Here is a 23,507-nt window from a genome sequence, read left to right as displayed (position 1 = left end):
AGGACAGGTCAGTAATACAGAGAGAGCCGGACTGCTTGGTAAACTTGGTGCAAGCAAACAACATGTGTTGGGGACACCCCCTCGTCCCTCCTGGGCTTTGCACCCTTCATCGAGAACCGCGCCAGTTCCAGCGCTTGTTTTCTAGGCTCAGAAAAGTTGCAGACCCAGCTAGTCCACTTAACGCGGCTCCCGTCCCCAGAGGGGACTTGCCCCAGGTCGCACCAGAAGACCATAGCAGAGTAAGGAATCAAAGCGAGGTTTTCAGAGTCCCTAGCCAGCATCCTAACCACTGAGCCATCCTCCCTCTCCCGCAGAGCCTGGGCTCTCCCCAGGGCTGGTTGAAAATGGAAGCCATTTTGCATGCAACACCTGCCCATCAATGGACAGCGGTCAGCGGGTTGCTCAATGCCCATTGAAATCAATGGGGGTCTTTCCTCCTACTTCGAAGGGCCCTAATGAGCCAGGTGCTTTGTTTTACTGGATGTTTCCTTCAGCAGCTCACCCCTCCTCCCGCCTCTGCTTTTGCTTCGGTGATAAATTAAACAGCTGTGTGTCTAAGACAAATAGAGGCGCAGTGAATACCAAGGTTACTGACCTTTCATGGTCAGTGGCTCCCTCTTCCCAGCGCCATCTCGGTATTGATCTTTATCTGCTGTGACAAGGACAATGCTTTCCCCGGTCCTCTTAAAGGGCCGGAAGAGAGTCCTATAGGGTAATCGCTGGCGTACGGGGAGAAAGGGCTGAAGCGGGGGAGCACTAACGCTGCGCTATCGATCCCCCAGTGCGACAATGGCTGATAGCAGATCTATAATGGGGCTTCGGCGTGGGAGCGCCGGCAGAGCGTGCTCAGGAGAAAGAGGCGCAGAGCGGTAATGTTCACTCCATCCCTGAGGAGAACACCTGGGTTTTAACCCCTGCGCGCTGAGGCCCGTTTGGGGCTTGGCTGGAGAGACTCGTTCACTGGTCTAGAACTTAACGAGGGTCATGGAAGCCTAGGGGAAGGATGGGGAGGGTCACCCAACCTGACCCCTGGCTGGACTCCTCCCTTCACACCAACATGTAACCCCCAGCAAGGCGGTTCTCCCCTCTCTAATCCAGGTCTCCCTTCCCTCCCTTGAATCTCTTCCGTCAAGCTGCTCCCACCACCGTCTGCCCCGTCTGGGAGGCTGCCCTGCAGGGCTGGCTTCCCGTGAAGACGCAGGCTAAGGTTTTCCTGCCTTAGCCACAGCTCCTTGGGTAGCTGTCTCTGGGGAGTGTGCACCATGTCGTTTCCTTTGCGGTGTGCATCCAAGGGGACAGTCCAGGCCGTGGCCACGTCTCAGTCTACACAGAGCCCTTCCTTGCCTAGATTCCACAGTCTATACAGATCCCCCTGCCTTTGTATCGCTTCTCTGGCCCTTCTTTGGGCAGTCTCTCGTTCTCCTCTCTCCTTCCTGGACTCTCAGGACGAGCGAGGCGCTGACCTTGGCCCAGATCCTGGACTCCGCTGAGGCTGCACTGTTCTGGCAGCGCAAAGCCACTGGAAACTTGGATCATCCAGTTCCCTGAGGACTTCCCCCCGTATGGGAATCTCTGGGCGGCCAGGGCAATGGCTGCTACACTGTTTCCCCTCCTGTGTTGCCCCCGCAGAACATGGGGGAGTGGCTTGGACAAAGCAGGGACAAAGGGAACTTCGGAGCAGCACTGTAACAACCTTGGATTTACGTACGATTCCCCTGATCAGTACGTCCCAGCAGAGCAGATTAGGGCTGAACCAGGTCCGTGCAGACCGCTTGGAGAAGTACGCTGCCTGGACAGACTTCACACTCTTTGCAGCACTCGCAGGGACACCATCAGGATAAAAATAGTGGCCTACATTTTCAAAAGGGGCTTCGGGTTTTGGGTGTCCAGCTCCGTGCGCCTCAAAGAGGCCTGATTAGCAGAAAGGGCCACGCGCCCATCCTCTGGAAATCAGGTCCCTTTAAGGTGTCTGTAGAGGAGCGGACTCACCCCTGCGGCACCTCCTGCTGGTCGTCTCAGGGAATTAGCTCTTACAGCCTTGGAGCGCCCTCTGCAGGCCAGTGATCCGCCTGTCCTCTGGCCCCCCTGTGTTCCTCCCTGGCCCCCCGTGCCCTTTTACCTGGGGTGCTGCCCCCTGGCAGTAACCCCACAGTCTTAGGGTCTCCCCTCCCTGGGGAACCCTCACCCACTATCCCCACCTCACCTCAGAATAAGACCACTGCCAGTCACCAACTAGCCCCCCTCCCTGGGGCAGACTGCGGTATAGGCCACTCATCACAGGCAAGGTTGGGTTTGGACCTGCTGCCTTGGCCTACCCTTGGGCTACCCACTGCAACCCCCAGTACCCTTTGGCCTCCCACTAGGCCGCAGCCTGGGGCTATCCAGGCTGGAGCTCCCGCAGCCTTGCTCCACTCAGGTACTCTATCTCCATGCAGTCAGGCCCTTCTCCCTCTGAAGGCAGAGAGAGACTCCTTGTGCTCCTGGCTCCCCAGCCTTTTTATACAGGCCAGCTGTGGCCTGATTGGAGCGTGGTCCAGCTGCGGCCGCTTCCCCAATCAGCCCAGCTTTTAATGCTTTCAAGCCCTGCCAGGCAGGAGCGGGTGTCCACCCCGCTACACAGTCTCAACCTGGGCACCCAAAAATTGAAGTCGCTTTTGAAAATGGAGGCCAAAACCGAGTCGTAAAAGGCCCTTTCCTGGGTTACTACTAACAACCCGAGTTATGAACACGGAGAGATGTCTGGACAAATCACATTCACCTTTCAGCACGGTGGCTGCTTAGCTGCGTTTTATCCTTCACTCCCGGTGAGCAACGAAACCCCGACCGGTCGCTTTCACTTCCTGATTTTCAGGTCTTAGCCCAAGGCCGTTGCAGGGGGAGGTTTGCATTTTTTAAACGAAACCCTCTCTCATTGAAAACGGTCTAGATAATCCTTAATCCTGCCATGAGGGCAGGGGACTGGACTAGACGACCTCTCGAGGTCCCTTCCAGTCCTGCGATTCTAGGATTCTCTGAAAACCCTTGTAGCTCAGGTGATACGGCTGGTGTTTATGGAACAGAATTAATGCAACTGTTTCAAGTGAAAGAAACACCTGGCCAGTCATCATTAGCAATACTGCAGTTAACACTGAGAGGCACTAAATGGAGCTCAGGGGCCCACTGTGCTAGGCACTGTACATACAGAGGCGGATTAAGATGTATCGGGGCCCTGGGCACAAACAACATTCGGGCCAACCACACTCCTCTCGCCACGGAGCTCTGTCCCCTGCTCCTTCTTTTCCTAGGGTTGCCAACTTTCTAATGGCACAAAACCGAATACCCCTGCCCCGCCCCTGGGACTGCCCCTTCACGGAGGCCCCGCCCCTTATCTGAGTCCCTGCCCCTGCTTGCTCCATCTCCCCTCCCTTTGTCGCTTGCTCTCCCCCACCCTCACTCACTTTCACTGGGCTGGGGCAGGAGATTGGGGTGTGTAAAGGGGTGAGGGGTTTGGCTGGGGGTGCGAGCTCTGGGGTGGGTCTGGGGGAGAGGGCTCTGGGCTGGGGCAGGGAGTTATGGTGTGGGGGGGGTATGGGCTATGGGCTGGGGGTGTGGACTTTGGGTGGGGCCAGAAATGAGGGGTTCAGGGTGTGGGAGAGGGCTCCAGGCTGGGGCAGATTGTTGGGGTGCGGGGCAGGGTGAGGGGGTGAGGGCTCTGGGGTGGGGCAGGGGATGAGGGTTTGGGGTGAGGGAGGGAGTTCCAGGCTGGGCCAAGGGGTTGGGGTGTGGGAGAGGGTTTGGGGGGAGGGGTCTCAGCGGCACTTACCACTGCTCCCGGGAAGTGACTGCCAGATCTCTGCAGCCCCTGGACACATGGCCGGCCAGGGAGGCTCCACGCGCTGCCCTTGCGCCCACAGGCACCGCCCCCGCAGCTCCCATTGGTCATGGTTCCCAGCCAATGGGAGCTGCGGGGCCGGCCCTCAGGGCGGGGACAGCACACGGAACCTCCCTGGCTGCCCATGCACCTAGGGGCCACAAGTACCTGGCGGCCACTTCCAGGAGCCATGTGGAGCTAGGGCAGGCTGACCAGAGCCACCCGGGTCCCTTTTTGACCAGGCGTTCTGGTCGAAAACCAGATGCCTGGCAACCCTACGTCTTCCCCCTGAGGGCCTACCCCCTGGCCAGGATGGAACCTGGAGCTGGGCTGTGGTAAGCACCGCCCAGGGAGCCTGGGCTGCTGTGGGAAGCCCCGGACCCTCCATCTGCTGTGGGCAGCACGCCCAGGGGGCAGGGGCATGGGCAGGGGCTGCTCTTGGGCACCTTGCTCATCGCCTGGCTCTGGTTTCTGGCCTGGTCACGGGGCAGGGCCTCGAGGGGAAAAGAAGGAGCAGGGGGTGGGGCCACTGTTCTAGCACCAGTGGCCCCGCCCCTTCTATGCAGGTTCCAATGCTCCTGTGAGGAACCCCAAATTGACCGGGGCCCCATGTGTTAATCCGCCCCGTGTTCATAACATAGGGGCTGGAACTAGGGGGGCTGCCACACCCCTGGTCTCCATTATATACCACATTTACAGTTTGGTTCAGTGGCTCTCAGCACCCCCACTATACAAATTGTTCCATACATGTGCTATAAGACAGTCTCTGCTCTGAAGAGTTGACATTTAGACAAGAAAAGAGAGGATTGTTATACCCACTTTACAGATGGGGAGCTGAGGCATAAAATTTTTTTACCAGAGGTCACCCAGAGAGTCTGTGACAAACTGAGAACTCGAATTCACAGCTCCTGAGTCCCAGCCCAGTGCATTAACACAAGCCCAAAGGGGGCCTGGACTAGCTCTAGGTACAGTCATGAAATCTGCATAATAACCCCAAGGCCCAGAATGCCCATCTGCAATTGCATCGATTCTAAGGCCTGAAGGCATCTCTGTTTTAGTCTGACCTCCTGCACAGCACAGGCCAGAGAGCTAATTCCTGTCTGAACCAGAGCAGAGCATTTAGAAAAGACCTCCGACCCAGATTTAAAAATTGACAGTGATGGAGAATTCACCACGACCCTTGGGAAGTTGAGCCAGCAGTTAATTAACCTCAATGTTAAATCTCTGCGCCTTATTTCCAGTCTGAATTTCTCTAGCTTCAACTTCCAGCCATTGGATCGTGTCAGACCTTTCTCTGCTAGACTGAAGAGCCCATCTGTGAATTCTGTTCCCCCTGTGGGTACTCATGTGATCGAGTCACCCCTTCACCGTCTCTTTGTTAAACTAAACAGATCGAGCTCCTTGAGTCTATCGCTATAAAGCAGGTGTTCTAGTCCTTTAATCATTCTCGTGGCTCTTCTCTGAGCCCTCCCCAATATATCAACATTGTTCTTGAATTGTGGACGCAGGAGTCCAGCAGCGGTCGCACCAGTGCCAAATACAGAGGTCAAATCACCTCCCCACTCCTACTCAATAATCCTGTTTATGCAGCCAAGGTTTGCATTAGTTCTTTTGGCCACAAGGTTGCACTGGGTACTCATTTTCATTAGCCAGCATGATCCCCAAGTCTATTTCCAAATCACTGCTGGCCGGGATAGATTCCCCCAGCCTGGAAGCACGGCCCACTAAGTGCTAGAAAACGAACGGAAGGGAATACACCTGCCTAAGGAGTTGGAGTGACTTAATAGCTCCCCTATATTCTCTATATTCTATGGGTGGGGTGAAAACAGCCTTTCCTCGTGGCACTGTGGGAGTTTAGTTCCCAGCCGGAACCCCTAAGAGCAGAATAATCAGGCAAAAAACAAAATCAAATTGTGGGGGAGATCCAAGTGATGTTTGGACCCTTGCAAACAGCCCAGGTTGGGTTTGGGGCCAGTTCTCATTGGGTCTCAATGTGCTCTGCGGACCTTGCCTTGCCTGGCTTCCTATGGGGCAGCCCCAGTGTGGATGGCTCTGGCCTATGTCATGCCAATTGGGCCAGTGGGCTGCTAAAGGTATCCCCAAGACGCCGGTGTCGGCTGGCGGCCTAGCCATGAACAGGCCCGGCAGGCCTCAGTGCACCTCCAGGGGAAGGCTTTGCCCATCAGGCTAGGAAGGCGCTGGTCTGGGGTGGCCACCGCACACTGGGCTTGGATGACTTTGGCGTCAGCTCTTGATTCTGCGAGTCCCTAAGTGGTGTGCAGCAGGGGCCAGGTGTGGGCATAAGTTCGCTTAAGCAGCTGCATGGAGCAGTAGGAAGCCTCCTGCACTCCTGTTCCCGTCTTCACAAGGGACAAGTCGGGGTGGAGAATGGGGGTGTCGGATCCCCATCATGCTACGGGGACACCTAGCTGCACATTCCAGTGTCACAGCAAGGCAGGGTCAGGTTCCCCCACCTACCCAGCACCCTCTGTGCACCAGAGCTCTGCACCTGGGCTGGGCACGATTAACTCTTTAGCGACTCACTCTTTTCCCCTTCTTCTCACCTCACCAAAACCAAACCAAACTAGAGCCCAAACTCCCAGCTAGTATGAAACCGGGAATTCCCCTCTGTGTCTCTGGGTAGCAGACACATCCTGGAACGTGGCACGTATCCCAGCGCAGCCCCAGTGGGCAGGGAGAGAGGAGACAGGCGGTCTCCTAAAGTTTTCCAGCGAGATGAGAACAGATCCCTTAAGGAACCATCCACTGTCCAGTGATCACGTTACCCCAAGTTCCCGCACTGACACTGCCCCCTGCATGATGCATTGCCCTTTACCATTGCCCTTTGCAGACAGGTTGGTGGCCAGTTCTCCTCTTGCAAGTCGACAGGAGAGTAAGATTGCATGAGACACTCTAGCAAATACTTTACTGATGTCAAGACAATGACACATCACATCTACTGAGTTCCCGTCCCTGGGATTGGGTTGGCCCAGATCTGTTCTTTACAACTCCCCAATGCTGTTTCACTGCTCGTGCCTCCATCGTTAGCCTCCAGGCGGTTATGGAATTATTTTCCCCTTCACGTCGATTTTATTCCATTACTAAGGATCAACGTTAGATTTGCTGGACTGTCATTGCTCGGGCTCCTCTCTTGTGGTAGCCAGTTTCATGCCAGTGAAAGGTGCTGCACTGGCAGAAGTTCTCTGGTTAGCCACAGACTGCATACAGCGTCCCCCACACGGACTCCGTCCTACCCTAAAAAAGTCCCCCTCCACACTGGAGCTGGAGGTATAAATTGCAGCTCGGGCAGACGTACCCGCCCGCGCTCTGATCGAGCCGGTGTGCTAAAAACAGCAGCGAGGCCTCCCCAGCACAGGCAGGGGAGGGACACCCCCTCCGAGCTCCTAAGAACGCATTCAGGCAGCTAGCCCGAGGCACTGCCTGTGCCTCTGTGGCCACACTTCTAAGTTAGTAAGCTAGCTCAAACTGGGAATCACCTCTCCCAGCTGCAGCGTAGATGTCTCCAAAGAGGCCTGTGGCCTAGGGGATAGAGAACTGCAGTGGGAGTCAGGTAACCTTGGGCAAATTCCCCTTCCTGTACCTCTGTTTTCCTCCCTTTCTTTCTATTACGAGCTCTTTGGGGCAGAAGCTGTCTCTTACTATGTTTATATACAGCGCCTTGCACAATGAGGCCCTGGTCTCACCTAGGTTCACTGCTACTGGTTCATTCACAGGAAAGGAGTTCGGGTTCTACATTTACTGCTTTCTTGGTCACTCCTCTGAGACAAAGGGGCCGGTTATTTCCAACAAGGATGGTGCTAGTTTATATTTTTTTAAGATGCAGCCGCCTGTCATCCAGTAGGTACTAGACTGACTCATTTGATATAAGAGACAGGCCAATCATCAGATGGGAGCCACCTTTAACTCACCTCCAACCCTAGACCAGATTTGAACTGGTGACCTGGAATCAAGAGACCCTGTAGCCAATCCACTAAACCCTCCTGCCCTTTGCAGTCATTAAACAATGTTACTGCCTTGTCTTCCCGCTTTGCCATTATTACTGCTGATTTCAATCCCTCCCTTCGCCTATTAGCGGGGCTGAGTTCTCTCTAGTGTTCCGGGTGCCTCCAGCCCGGATCTATTCGCTCGAGACCGGCCGGAAGCAAAGCCCGAGTTCCAGCGCTGGGGAGTATCAGATTGCACGCTGCAGCTGGGCTGAACCAAACCCCAGGATCCAAACATCCCCAGACTTTGGTGGTTTAGAATCTGAATTTGAACAGGGATTTCTTAGCTGACCCCTCTCTCTCTAATGCACCAGACACCCCCTGAACGCGGGATCAGATCCCAGATCCCAGCCCGTCACCTTGGGCCCAGGTGTGCCATCAGCAGAAGCCTGTTGGCAGTATTAATTCATCCTTGGGTTTTGTGGCCTTGTGCTTTCCCCTTCCAGCCTTTATAGACGGTGTAACCTTCCCCACGTCTCCTCCCCACTCCCTTCTCTGGTTCCATTACTGCTTCTTTTACCCTCTGCTTGTGGGGCCGGGCCGGTATGGAGACACACTGGCTGTTCTGGAGCCTTTCGCTTTTCAGACTCACTGAGGAGTTCTATCAAAAGTCACCCAGCAGCTTTTCAGCAGAGGCCAGGAGGCATTTCCAACAGCTCCACTGGAACTGGCCCAGCCTTTCAAGCCATTTCCCAAAGCGCCTGCAGCTAGGGTAACCAGAGAGCAAGTGTGAAAAATCAGGACACTTTTTTTCGGGATGGGAGCATAGCTGCATATACAAGACAAAGCCCCTAATATTGGGATGGTCCCGAAGATATCGGGATGTCTGGTCACCCTACCTGCAGCCCCTATCTCAGGGCAGGTGAAACAATGGTAAATATTGAGCAAAGGAAAGTGAATCTCTATGCAGACAAATCACAAGTTGCAAATGTAAAATCAGCACCAGGCTACAGGCTCTGGCAGCCTCTTGTTGCTGGCGCAGTAACTTGTTGCTGTTTATTTTTTCGAGTGAGATCCGTGTATTGAGATAAATTCGTTCTCAGCTGCTCTTATGGACCTACCTAGCATGTCCTCGGAAACAGGTGTCCGGAGGATGTCCCCAGTAAACTCGCAGGATGTCTTCTTGGCATCGATCCCAGATGTTCCTTCAAACACCTGCACAGACCCGGGGACAGGAACCGAATTAGTGGCAATTAGTGGGGATTAACGGCAAATGGCTGGAGAGGGCCAGGCGGGTTCAAATGAACCGAGGGGAAGGGAATCTAGAAGATAATGTTATGTGATCGGCACTGTTTAAAAAGATGCACCAGACAGAGAGAGAGAGAGAGGGAGACTAGGAAGGAAGGAAGGAAAGAAGCTTTGGTATTAAGAAAACTCCTCTTTTAGGACCTGATCGAATGCCTGTCAATGGGAATTTTTCCATTGACTTCAATGGGCTTTGGCTCAAACACCTCTTACGGTGTAAAACCTCCGAGCTGCTGGGCAACCCAGGGAGATTTCTGTCCCTTGTCTGTGAGGGGACAGAACTGGCTGGCCTGGAGAATGATGGGGCTGTTGAACAGGGATGACTGTAATGCTGGTACATAATCAGTACTGCAGTCGATTGTAAGTAGTGGCTGGATCTGGGCCTGGTGGTCCTGGTCAGCACTGGGGATTGAAGTGGGGCCCTCCAGAGCTAAATACACAAACCTCTATGACATGAGCGAAAGAACCCGTCTCTCCAGCTGCAATCCTGGAACAGATTCATCTCCTCTGTGGATCCGGTGCAGAGGTGGACAGGTCGCACACACTGACCCGTGGGTCACTGTTCCAGAAGGAGCCCGATCCGTAGCTACTGGTGTAGCTGATACCAGTGGAGCTGGTCTGATTTACACCAGCTCCCGACCTGCCCCCTAAATGTAACTAGGTAGGCTCAAAAGCAGGTCACCTATACATCCCTGCTCAGCAGCCCTGCCTTCACAAAGGGACAGGGTAGCGCTCTGCTTGTTCGCCTCTGGGCACAGAGCTCTGTGCTAGCCCCAACGCACACGGTGGTCCTTCGCTTCCTAGCTGCTGCTAGAATTCTTATATCTCCCAAGCTAAGCAGTGTATGACCAGGTCAGCACTTGGATGAGAGACCTTAGGCAAAAGTCCAGGTGCTGCAGGAAGTGGAGTTTGTGTCTCAATAGGTGGCGCTCTTGAGCCAAGGCAGAACTGGAGCATGGCGCCACTTTCAGAGTTGACTTCGCAGGGAGGGGGAAGAGAGCACAGGCCCTTGCAAGCTATGAAAGTCCTCAGCCAGGGATCTGTTGGTTGTGTGTGTGTGTGTGTGTGTGCGAGTGTGAACTACAGCTCCCCAACCTGAGCTGTGTCTTCAGTACAACACAAACCGAACCCCTAGCAATGAGACAGGAAGCCAGCCCCTGTCGTGGTTTGAGACACAGGCAATGGAAGCAGGCATCAGAATATCCTGCTCCTCTCTGCATTTAAATGCTCAGTGCCCCGGTCACCAGTGGGGTTTGAATCCTCAGCGCTCGCTGCAGTACAGACCTCTGCCATGTGAGCAAATGAAGAAACATCAGCTGAGTAGTTGACCAGCCGCTATGGGAGAAAATGGCACGTGTTGCTCTCTTGTAACGAGCTGTATTTCCGGTGTCTCAAGAGTTATCATCGGAGCAGCTATCCTGCTGGGAAGTTCAGTAGCATATATGACACACAAGCCCAGATGCTGCAACGAACTCGGCATGGGTGGAGGGATTCACTTGGGCAGAGCCAACTTCAGGATCAGGGCCATATTTATAGATCACGCACCTCTATTATATAAACATTACACACCAGTATTTACCTGCAATTTCTTTAGCTATCTAAGAGATCACTGAAATTTTCCATTCCAACTCCTGCCATATGAGACATAACTCTTTTAAAATTGCTTTGAAACCTAGATTTGCTCAAAGAAGGCAGCTCTGGAGATCCCTGCAACTCCAAAATGAGTCAGGGAGAGGCCGGAATAAAGAAAGCATAAAACAGTCTCATTAATGCACTGGAGGTAACAGTCGGGCGGTTTAAGGGCTGTGTTTTCTCCCAGCCCGCTAACGAGATCCTACCAGAGCAGCGTGCTCTAGCAGAAAAGGGAATCCAAAGGCACTTTGATTGGTATAATATTTGCCACCATTTGTATTAATTAACCTCCCGACCGCTGCTTTAATTAGAGCCGTGTGGCCCCTTGGAAAGGACCGGACTGTGAAAGAATGTGGCACATTCAAGCAGGCTCATTCATAGAGCTGCAGCTGCGGCAGCAGGGAAGAAAGGAAAAGGCTGCCCGACCCCGGTGCATGTGTGTGGGTCAGGCCCTTCCTAAGCCGCTTCTGCAAAAGACGCAGGTTTTTGGAGGCTGACTCCCTAATAGGATTAGAAGGGCACTGCAAAGGTCTCTGCGCATTGGAGGAGTGAAGTTTCGCAGCTCGCCGGCAGAGGTCCCAGGCAGGTTAATGATTAGAGAGGGACAAGCCAGGAGGGAAGGTGGGCTGATTGGAAGGGACAGGGAATTAGATTACAAAAGGTCAGGACGCTTTTAGAGAAAACGGTGACTTCTATTTTGGACGGACCCTGGTACCCCCATGGAGACCCACAGAATCCACCCGCATGGAGGGTGCAGGATCAGGGCCACGATAAGGATCTCACAGGGAGAGACCTTTTGTGCCGGTTGTTGTGAGGGTGAGGGGTGAACTGGTGATTGTCAATGCGGAGTTTGCTGACTGGGCGGAGGGGTAGGGGTCATGGGACCTGAGAATGGCATTTCCGGAGACCTCCAGCAGGGGTCACTGGAGAGACAAAAGCACCAGCAGGGCCAGGCCAAAGGCACATTTTAGGGGGAAATGACGTGAGGCAGAGGGAACTGGGGAACAAACTGGCTGTGCCCATGTAATTAAAGGCTGTAGCCTTGTGCATGCACACAACGGGGCCAAATTCAGGTTGAAAGAGGCAACTCTAATTCTGGCATTTCCCAATTTTTGAGCGCTTGACTTCGCCACCTTAACGGTGTGTTTTAACATCGTTTTTGGTGTGTATTTCCTAGGTTTTTGAAAAAAACAAACTGACAAAACAGGAGTGCCAACTTGTGGAACTAGGCGGGTACCCACATGGGTCACCGGAAGGGTGCGAACTGTTAGTTCCCTAGTGCAGACCTCTGCCCCGGAGCAACTGACAGCACTAGTAGGTTGTCATCCCCAACATGAACCAGCCAGTAGATGGGGATGAGACACACACTTTGCCAGTGGGTTTCACTGCTATGGGCTGGCAGCCGAGGGATACTCAGAGTCAGGAATCCTGGGTTCTAGTCGAGGGTCCGAGGGGAGTATCTACTCTAGTGGTTACACAGCCCCTGCGCCCGCCTGACCTGACTCCTGTAGCCCTGACCCTTCCAGGCCACTGTCCCAGTTCCACCCCCGTCTCAAGTCCTCATTCCTGTCCCAATATCCCCCAGCTCCCTGGCCCCCTTGGCTCCACGTCCCCACCCTCACTGGTTCCATGGCCCAGCAGCCCACCCCAGCTCTTTGTCCCAATCAGCCCAGTCCCTCACCCCCTTGGCTTCTTGTCCCAGTTCCCTCAAACTCTCGGCTTCCCTTCTCCATGCTGCCCACCTGGATCTTTGTCCCAGTCTCACCCACCACCTGTCTGGCTCCTTGTCCAACCTGCCCTCCCTCCACTGCCCCCAGACTCCTCTCCTCGCCAAGCAGACTGAGTCATCTTCTCCTTGCTGCTTGGGGGCCAGCCGGGGGGTGGCCGTTGGGAGCACAGGAGACAGTCTCCTGCTCTCGGGTTTTGTGCCTGGCCCCTCAGCAGATGGGAAGCGCAATGCCAGAGCAAGTGTTGGCCCCAGCAGCCAAATGCCAAGTCCCTGCTCCAGAGCATGATGGGGCTACAGCTTCCCAACAAAATGCTGAAGAGTTTTATTAACATGGGCAAAAACAACCGATTTTTCCCTAGTCTTGTTCTGAGAAAAGGCGGAACCATTTTTGGGGGGGGGGGGAAGGGACTTCAGCCCGAGGCAGACGCACAGCAGGGAAAATACCAGCTCCAACGGTTACAGTTTGGCAAAGTTATAAGCCGCTGACAACGAGATGTTATAACAGGAATTGTTAACTAGAGGCTTTCCTACTGCGCTACATACAGTGCTAGAGCCCTGCTTGTCCCTTAGTGCCGGGCTGCTTGTAGGCCGAGAGACAGTTGCAAAGGTAGTTTTGTGAGTGTGTTGTGGCTCCCTCGTCCAAGGAGCTGGAATCAGACCCCCCCACCCAACAGCCAGAGACACATCGATTCCAAGGGCAGACAGGAGCCCTGCGATCATCTAGTCTGACCCCCTGCATAGCCCAGGCCGGAGAAGTGCCCCAAAATAATCCCTAGAGCCGAGTTTAGAAAAACAGCCCATCTTGATTTGACAATTGCCAGTGATGGAGAACCCACCACAACTCGTGGGTAGGTTGTTCTAATGGTTAATTATCCTCCTTGTTACAAATTTACCCCTTATCTCCTGTCTGAATTTGTCGAGCGTCAACTTCCGGCCACTGGCTCATGTTATTCCTGCCTCTGCTGGCCTGAAGACCCCGTAACTGAATATTTGTGATCAACTCTCCCTTTAACCTTCTCTTTGCTAAGCTAAATAGATGGAGCTCTTTGAGTCTCTCGCTATCAGGCAGGTTTTCTAACCCTCTGATCATTCTCGTGGCTCTTCTCTGAACCCTCTGCAATTTATCAATATTCTTCTTGAACTGTGGGCACCAGAACCGGATGCAGGATTCCAGCAGTGGTCACACCCATGCCAAATACAGAGGAAAAACAACCTCTCTGGTCCTACTTGAGATTCCCCTGTTTATGCATCCGAGGATCGCATTAGCCCTTTGGCCACAGAGTCACTCTGGGAGCTCATGTTCAACTGATTATCCACCATGACTGTCAAATCTTTTTCAAAGTCGCTGCTTCCCAGGATAGAGTCCCCCGTCCTATATGTTTGACCGTGATCTTTATTCTCAGATGTAGACATGTACATTTAGCCGTATTAAAATGAACCAGGTCACTGCCAAACTTGGCGAGATTCAAGTGAGCTAGAGGGACACAATGGCTCAGTAGTGGGAATGAGGACTAGCAAGTGCTGCTGCTAGGATTTGAACTGAGGGCCCAGCACGCTACAGCCAAGCCCTCTGCCACTAGAACGAAGCAGCAATTCAGATAGCTGCTCACAGGAGTAGGCTGTTCTCTTCTGGAGAACAGGGAACAGCTGGAGGGTAGGGACGGGATCATGGCCGGCTCCAGGCACCAGGCACCCAAGCACATGCTTGGGGCGGCACCTGGTAAGGGGCGGCGGGGGGGAGGGGGCGCGGCATTCCGCGGGGGGGGGGGGGCGCTCCGGTGGCGCGGCGCTGGGGGGGGGGCGGGCTCCGGTTGCGCGGGGCTCGGCGAGGGGGGCGGCGCGGGCGTGGCGGTGGAAGGGGGTTCCAGCGGGGGCAGGCTCCGGCAGCGCGGCGCCGCGCAGCGCGGGGCTCGGCGCTGGGGGGGGGTGTTCCGGTGCGCGGTGCTTGGTGGGGGTGCGGCGCGGGTGCGGCGCTGGAGGGGGGTTCTGGCGGCGCTTGGCAGGGGGCGGGGGCGGGCTCCGGCGGCACGGCGCTCGGTGGCGGGGGGGGGGGTCGTCGCGGGGCTCAGCACTCGGGGGGGGGGGTTCCAGCGGCGCTCGGCTGGGGGGGGGGCGGCGTGGCGCTCGGCTGGGGGGGGCGGCGCAGTGCTGGCGGGGGGGTTCGGGGGGCGGCGCTTTTTTTTCCTGCTTGGGGCAGCAAAAAAGCTAGAGCCGGCCCTGGACAGGATACAGAGGGACCTAGACAAATTAGAGGATTGGGCCAAAAGGTTCAACAAGGACAAGTGCAGTGTCCTGCACTTAGGACGGAAGAATCCCATGCACTGCTACAGACTAAGGACCAAGTGGCTAGGCAACAGTTCTGCAGAAAAGGACCTAGGGGTTACAATGGATGAGAAGCTGGATATGAGTCAACAGTGTGCTCTTGTTGCCAAGAAGGCTAATGGCATTCTGGGCTGTATAAGTAGATCGAGGGACGTGATCATTCCCCTCTATTCGACATTGGTGAGGCCTCATCTGGAGTATTGTGTCCAGTTTTGGGCCCCACACTACAAAAAGGATGTGGAAAAATTGAAAAGAGTCCAGCGGAGGGCAACAAAAATGATTAGGGGGCTGGAGCACATGACTTACGAGGAGAGGCTGAGGGAACTGGACTTATTTAGTCTGCAGAAGAGAAGAGTGAGGGGGGATTTAATAGCTGCTTTCAATTACCTGAAGGGGGGTTCCAAAGAGGATGGATCTAGACTGTTCTCAGTGGTAGCAGATGACAGAACAAGAAGCAATGGTCTCAAGTTGCAGTGGGGGAGGTTTAGGTTGGATATTAGGAAAAGCTTTTTCACTAGGAGGGCGGTGAAACACTAGGGAGGTGGTGGAATCTCCTTCCTTAGAGGTTTTTAAGGTCAGGCTTGACAAAGCCCTGGCTGGGATGATATAGTTGGGGTTGGTCCTGCTTTGAGCAGGGGCTTCGACTAGATGACCTCCTGAGATCCCTTCCAACCCTGAGATTCTGTGATTCTGGGTGGACCAGCCACCACGACACACACTTTGCAAGCACGTTATAAAGTTGGCAAGGTCTCCTCCAGGGCCAGCAGTCAGAGGGAGGAAGAAAATTCAGTGGACGGAGGCAGAAAAGGGAACAGAAAATCACCTCTCTTCTCCCGCGTGGGGGTTCAACCCACTCTTGTGCCACCGTGGGTACAGAGCCTGAGTCCCCCAAAGACACTTGCAATCCAATCTCTGCAGCAGCTGCTCTTACGGCCCCGCCCCTGAGGGGGTGTGTGAGAGGAAAGGAGAACTGAGGGTAGGTCTACACGTCAGTGGAAAACCCAGGGCTGGCTGACTCGGGCTTGTGGGGCTGTTTCATTGCAGTAAAGATGTCTGGGATCAGTCTGGAGCCCAGGCTCTAGGACCCTGCAAGGTGGGATGGTCTCAGAGCTCCAGCTCCAGCCTGAGCCCAGATGTCTACACTGCAATGAAACAGCCCCTCATTCCGAGCACCGGGAGCCCGAGCCAGCTGGCACGGGCCAGCCGCGGTGTCTAGTGGGTGTGTAGACACATCGTGACCAGGTAAGGCCCCTGCACGCTCACAAGCTCATTGGAGCAGGGGTGGTTTTTCACTATGGGTTTGTGCAGCGCCCAGCACAATGGGGCCCTGATCTAGGTTATGGCCTAGAGGTGCTACCATAATACAGATACACTGATCTCCTTCCCAGTTTCCTGAGCCATCCAGTCACTCTGACAATGTGCTTTGCAAAGAATGAAGCTGATATGGAACCGAACTGGAAAAGGGAACCTATAGAGAAAGCAATACAGGTGCTCAGCAGCAGAATGGGCTGGGTGAGTTGCAGTTGTGGTGTGTTGAAAACTGTGTTAAAATGATAAGCTGTCCCAGTGAGTCTCAGAGATTTTCATGATCTGTTTGCAAGGGGGCGCTGCAGGGAGGCATGCAAGCTGAGTCTTCAACAAAGAGCCAGCTTAGAGCAAGGTGGGTGAATCCTGCTTTAGGGAGCAGCCTGCTTTGTCTCTATCTGGTTTTGGCTCTTGTGTGTTAAGATTCTGGGTTTGTAGAACCAAAATTGTGTTACATTGCAAGCTTCCAGCAAGAGGATTTCCTGGTTTTAGCTAATCTGTGTGTGTGTGTGTGTGTGTGTGTGCCGTGAACATAGCAACGAGGAACCCGCTGCACGCTGTGCACTCACCTGCACGATAGCTTTAGAGCCCACCACTTCCAGGACCTGCCCACTCCTGTTGGTGCCATTGGGGAGGGTGAAGTTGACAATCTCGGCGTACTGGGCGAACTGTGCAGAGAGAAGCAAGGCCGGGGTTAATGTCCAAGCTGCCGCTGCTCTGTGGGAAGCAATCCTGCCCCAGCTGAATTTCACAACACAACCAGACTCCAGCCAGCTCCCCACATTGATACAACCGTTGTGCAACGCCCGGCTCCCTCCCTCGCTCAGTGGGAGTGCCAATGGGAGAGCCTGGGCCTGGGTGTAACCTCTTGGGCTGGCACCCCCCGGCCCCTGCTTCCAGCTGAACGATCGGAAATATTTCTGTGTGTTCCTTTGGCAACAGGAGCACTGCCCGGGTGCTCGCTGCCTCGGAGCGGACCACACTGTGCCTACCTCCCATTCCTCGTCCCACACTTTCATGGGGCTCCTCGGCTTCGCCCTACCCTTTCGTGCTCATTTCTTCCTGCTCTCTTCCCCTGCCCCCTGACCAAACCTCCTGCACCACTCTGCCCTTTGCATCCTTCCCCTGCACCCCTATCATGCAGCCCCTATGCCTGGAGCTCCCTCCTGCCCCACCTGGACAAAGGTCTCTCTTCATTCCAATCCTTTCTTCACACTCACTCCTCGTATTCATCACTTCTATGGATAAGGCACCAGACTGGGAAGCAGGAGATCTGGGGTCTATTCCCAGCTCTTCCACTGACCTACTGGGGGACCTTGGGCAAGTCTCTTCATTTCCCCGTGCCTCAGTTTCCCATCTGTAAAGTGGGAATAACAACACTCCCATGTCTATTTAAAGCATGAGCTTCCGTACCTAACTGGGGTGCTGCAAGGATAAATTCATGAGCATTTTGGAGCGGGGGGGGGCTCATACCCTAGGGCATAAGACGTCCAAACAGCTAAAGCTAGCAGGGAAATTGGCTCAGAATCATGGTCTACGCTTGGGTACTTTGAAATGGACCTTCAGTCAATGCCAGGCTGGTGAAAGTTGCCACATCTGAAAGCCTCTCCTTCGCCACAGAGCAGGGAGAGGATGGGGGCAGGTGCAAAGGGCAAGCTACCCCCCCCCCCACGCTGTCCTGCCCTCCCATAGCCCCCATTTTGAGCAAGGGAGTAATTCACCTTCTGGCTACAGCTACATCCCCCAGACTAACCCCCATGTAGTTACACCAGGGAGGGATATGTACCATGGTCACTCTTTACTGACCTGGCTTGGATTAGAACCAAGGGTCACGTCTACACAGCACATGAAGATTGTAGTGCGGGTAGGCCTTAATCTAACGAACACAGATAACAATCAGAGTAGAGACGTGGCGGCTCGGACTTCAACATGGGCCAACTGCCACAGTCCAGGGCTGCTGGGGACCTGGGGATGTACTCAGGTTGCTAGTCTGCTGCCGTATCTTCCCTACTGTTGTTACCCATGCTAGCTAGATTAAAGCTAGCACAGATGGGCCTATATCCCATTACGGCGCCCCCCAGACCCCCTTTTGCTTTCTAAGCGCTGGCATTGTCCCACTGTCCTTCCCTAAAGTTGCCGAATTGTGTAAGTTCCAAGGGACGGGCATTTCGCCAAACCTCCAGCAGCCCTGCTCCACGCACCAGCCAGGGCGGTACCGTTTCCCCGGCTACTGGGCATCTACGCCTGTGAACTTTGGACTTCAAATCTCCAGTAAAAACCTTCTTTTCAAACAATCTAACACGTGGCCCAGCTCTTTAACTGATCTTATTCATTTCCATCCTGCACGTGTCAGAGTGAAAGGCGCTATCACCACGATCCAGGATGTTGCAATTGATCAACAAAGCATTTATTTATTACCAGGCATAACCCTTCCTCTGGAGCCAGGGGCAGCTACGTGTGGAATGCAGCTTTCCTGGCTTTAGCATTGGCTGCTTTTAACTCGAGAGCTGCCCTAATGCCACGGAAGAGGGCCAGGACAGCAGGGTTACGATAACAGTGAACTCATTCAGACAGGGGGGCTTGATCCCTGGTCTCTAGACAAGCACCGAGACTGGTGACAAACACAGAACGCTGAACGCCCAGCCCCTCGCCCGAGCCAGAAGATCATGGCCCCCATAACTGAGCAGACGGTGTGCAAACCGGGGCCTGGCGTGAGTGGACACACAACTGCAGCCCATCCACGTCCACGGCACTTCAGCCAGGCTGAATCTGCCCGGAAAATGCAGGATGAGCACAGCAGTGTCCACTAGAGGTCACTTTGTCCAACCGAGCAACAGTATTAAACCTCCCTGTAAAAGGGGCTACAGCCAACAGATCGAGTCAGTTTGCACAAGGGATGGAACTGCCTGTGTCCACTGGTGTCAATGGGGAGGAATTTCTCTCAAAGGCCATGGTGTCATGCCAGAGTTTCACTGCAGAATCCGGCCTTGGGGAAATACAGGTATTTTACACAATGGGTATATCAGCCACACAGGTGGAGGCGAATACCTACACACACCGTGAGAAAGCAATTAGATAAGAAAAGAAATCTAGCTGGCTTTGCAGGATGGCCCGTTAGGGGGAACACCACTATTTACCTCTCTCCGTTCTGAAAACAGACCATTTATTCCTATCTTTTAACCAGTTACTGACTGATCCAAGAAGGCCAACGGCATATTGGGCTGTATTAGTAGAAGCATTGTCAGCAGATCGAGGGAAGTGATTACTCCCCTCTATTCGGCACTGGTGAGGCCACATCTAGAGTATTGCATCCAGTTTTGGGCCCCCCACTACAGACGGGATGTGGACAAATTGGAGAGAGTCCAGCAGAGGGCAACGAAAATGATCAGGGGGCTGGGGCACATGACTTACAAGGACAGGCTGAGGGAACTGGGATTGTTTAGTCTCCAGAAGAGAAGAATGAGGGGGGATTTGATAGCTGCTTTCAACTACCTGAAGTGAGGTTCCAAAGAGGATGGATCTAGACTGTTCTCAGTGGTGGCAGATGACAGAACAAGGAGTAATGGTCTCAAGTTGCAGTGGGGGAGGTCTAGGTTGGATATTAGGAAACACTATTTCACTAGGAGGATGGTGAAGCACTGGAATGGGTTCCCTAAGGAGGTGGTGGAATCTCCTTCCTTAGAGGTTTTTAAGGCCCGGCTTGACAAAGCCCTGGCTGGGATGATTTAGTTGGGGTTGGTCCTGCTTTGAGCAGGGGGTTGGACTAGATCAGTGGTTATCAAACTGCGGGTCGCGACCCAGTACTGGGTACAGTCAGGCACTGGGTCATGGCAGCTCTGGTCAGCACTGCCGTTAAAAGTCCCGAGCCGTTAAAAGTCCTGGCGGCGGTGCCCAGCTAAGGCAGGCTAGTCCCTACCTGTTCTGACACCGTGCCATGCCCCAGAAGTGGCCAGCAGCAGGTCCGGCTCCTAGGCGGGGGAAGGAGAGGGCATGGCGCTCCGTGCGCTGCCCCTGCTCCGAGCACCGGCTTCGCTGGGGGGGAGGTGTCTGCAGGTGAGAGTCGCGCGGAGCCACTTCCACACCTCTGCCTAGGAGCCCGGCCTGCTGCTGGCCGCTTCTGGGGCACAGCGCAATCCATGGTGCCAGGACAGGCAGGAAGCCTGCCTTAACACCCCCGCTGTGCTGCAGACCCGGGAGCCGCCCGAGGTCTGTGCCCCAACACCATGTCCCAATCCCCTGCCCCAGCCTTGAGCCCGCTCCCAAACCCAGAGCCCCTTCCTGCACCCTAAACTCCTCATCCCCAGCCCCATCCCAGAGCCTGCACCCCCAGCCCAGAGCCCCCTCCCACACCTGAAACCCCTCATCGCCAGCTCCGTTGGGTCATGGGCATCAACAATTTTCTTCAACTGGGTCGCCAGAAAAAAAGTTTGAAAACCACTGGACTAGATGACTTCCTGAGGTCTCTTCCAGCCCTAATCTTCTATGAAAGAGCCTTCCCTCTTAACCCATGCCTCCTTACTTTGCTTAAGAGCCTTGGGTGAGGACCCTTGTTAAAGGTTTACTGAAAATCTGAGTACGCTATATCCATCGGATCACCCTTGTACACGTTTGTTGACTCCCCCAAAGATTCCCCAACGAATCATGTTCATCTGTGTGCCTGATCATTCTCTTCTTTACTATAGTTTCAGCTAGTTTTCCTGGTACTGATGTGACGCTTACCGGCCTGTAATTGCCAGGGTCAGCTCTGGAGCCTTTTTTAAAAATTGGTGTCACATTAGCTATCCTCCAGTCATCAGGTACAGAAGCTGATTTAAATGATGGGTTACATACCACAGTTAGTAGTTCTGCAATTTCACATTTGAGTTCCTTCAGAACCCTCGGGTGAATCCCATCTGGTCCTGGTGACTTATTACTGTTTAGTTTGTCAATTTGTTCCAGGTTCTCCTCTAATGACACCTCAATCCGGGACAGTTCTTCAGCTTTAGCACCAAAAAAGAATGGTCAGGTTTGGGAATCTCCCTCACATCCTCAATTGTGAAGACTGATGCAAAGAATTCATTTAGTTTCTCCCCAATAGCCTTATCGTCCTTGAGTGCTCCTTTAGCATCTCGATCGTCCAGTGATTGTTTGGCAGGGTTCCTGCTTCTGATGTACTTAACATTTAATTTTTTTTGCTGTTACTTTGTTCTTTTTTGGCCTGCCTAATTATATTTTTACCTTTCACTTGCCAGAGTTTATACTCCTTTCTATTTTCCTCTGTACGATATAACTTCTAATTCTTAAAGGATGCCTTTTTGCCTCTCACTGCTTCTTTTACTTTGTTGTTTAGCCATGGTGGCAGTTTTTTGGTCCTTTTACTATGTTTTTTAATTTGGGGTATCTTTAATTTGAGCCTCTATTATAGTGTTTTTAAAAAGTTTCCATTCAGCTTGCAGGGATTTCACTTTTGGCATTGTACCTTTTAATTTCTGTTTAACTAACCTCCTCATTTTTCTGTAGTTCCCCTTTCTGAAATTAAAAGCTACTGTGGTGGGCTTTTTTGGTGTCCTCCCCTCCAGGATGTTAAATGTAATTATATCATGGCTGCTATTATCAAACAGTTCAGGTATATTCACCTTGTGAACCTGATCCTGTGTGCCACTTAGGACTAAATCAAGAATTGCCTCTCCCCTTGTGGGTTCCAGGACCAGCTGCTCCAAGGACATTTATGGTGTCAAGAAACTTTATCTCTGCATCCCATCTTGAGGTGACATGTACCCAGTCAATATGGGGATAGTTGAAATCCCCCATTACTATTGAATTTTCTATTTTTATAGCCTCTAATCTCCCTGAGCATTTCACAGTCACTGTCACCATCCTGGTCAGGCGGTCGGTAGTATATCCCTACTGCTATATTCTTATTATTCAAGCACTACATTTCTATCCATTGAGATTTTATGGTACAGTTTGGTTCATTTAAAATTTGTACTACATTTGACTCTATGTTTTCTTTCACATACAGCGCTACTCCCCCACCAGCACGACCTGTTCTGTCCTCCTGATATATTTTATACCAGGGTATAAAATATATCAGGTGTCCCACTGATAGCATTCCACCAAGTTTCTGTGATGCCTGTTATATCCATAGTTTCATTTAATACCAGGCACTCGAGTTCCTCCATCTTAGTATATAGACTTCTAGCATTTGTACATAAGCACTTATAAAATGTGTCACCTTTTAGCTGTCTGCCAACACCCACCCACACCCCACCATTTGCTTAGCATAGGATTTGGCCAAACACAAACTAAGCGTGATTTTGCATGTGTCTGTGCCACAGACCATGGTTACTTTACAGCATGGCTGCATCACGTCATCCAGCCAGCAGGGAGAGCTCTTAGCAGGCAGCATGTGTCAAGAAGGGCAGGGGACAGAATCCAGGGAGGGCTCCGAAAGGACTGGTCCCGCTCCCTTGTTCTCGGCCCGGCCCAACAGGGGCTTTGGCCGTGCCAGGACAGGCCGTCTCTCCTCCCCTTGATGAGTGTTAATTCAGACCCAGGGCCCACGTAGATCCCTCCTCCATGCAGGCTCCCACCTCTCTGGTTACAGCCCACCTGCAGCAGGTGCTTCTGGGCATCCCATACTACAAATCAGCTGTTGGGGGGAGGCACTGCAGGGCTCCCCATGTTGCTTCCCTTGATCCGTCCGCACCAAATGGGCTCCAGTTGCAAGATCCACCACCTCCCGCGCCCTGCAGCTGCCTTCCCCAGAAGCTCCCTCGGGATCTCAGGCCCACGTCCTCCAAGGCATGTAGGCACCTCCACCCCGTGGGAATTTGGCATCTAAAAACCTTGGAGGACCAAGGCCCCTCTCTCTCTCCCATGTCATCTCTGGGAATAAGGGAGCTGCAGGCCACGCCAGGCCCTGAGAGATGCCCTGCTCTCCTCCTCCCCTCACTGCACCTGGGCAGGGTCTGATTCAGCCACTCGGGGACCCTGGGCATGACACAAGGACTCCAGTGTCTCTGCTCCCCTCTTAAAGTGGTGGTGGCAGGGAGGCCCACCCCTTCCCAGAGAGCCGCGCTTTCCCCCCAGGAGCATCAGGGACAGCAGCTGGGTTCATTCCCTTCCACACCACCCACCCTCAGAGGAACAGGAGCAGAGGTAGCAGGGTGCCTGCCCAGGACTTATCCCAGCAGTAAGGGGTGTAAGTGTTTGGGTGAGTGCCCCAGGCCCACTGTGCTGCCTGCAGGCTCCACTGCTGGGCTGAACAGTGGGTCTTGGGGTTAACACCCCCTTGAGATGTATAGGGCAATTCCCTCTTCTCAGAGCTATTGGTGCAGGCTCTCAGCAGACTCAGGCGGATAAAGTTGCTGCATTGGTTACTCTTAGGTCATATTTTCAAGCTTTCCTTTGCACCCATGGTTCACCTGACTCCAGGAGC

The 23,507-nt window shown here is 53.6% G+C and overlaps 1 protein-coding gene across 1 annotated transcript in view; it reads right to left on the bottom strand.

Moving 5' to 3' along the window:
• The window catches only part of ATP6V1B1 (ATPase H+ transporting V1 subunit B1), an 80,876-nt gene that overhangs the window by 23,916 nt on the left and 33,453 nt on the right, over positions 1-23,507 (bottom strand). Inside the window, exons 3-4 of the mRNA XM_054030940.1 lie at positions 16,657-16,755; positions 8,916-9,009 (exon numbers count right to left, since the gene is read on the bottom strand). Of these exons, the coding sequence (XP_053886915.1) occupies positions 8,916-9,009; positions 16,657-16,755 (193 nt within the window). The remainder of the gene's footprint in view (positions 1-8,915; positions 9,010-16,656; positions 16,756-23,507) is intronic.

Source organism: Malaclemys terrapin, chromosome 5 (assembly GCF_027887155.1).
Source record: "Malaclemys terrapin pileata isolate rMalTer1 chromosome 5, rMalTer1.hap1, whole genome shotgun sequence".
Lineage (NCBI taxonomy): Eukaryota > Metazoa > Chordata > Testudines > Emydidae > Malaclemys > Malaclemys terrapin.
This window is presented reverse-complemented; position numbering and strand designations above follow the sequence as displayed.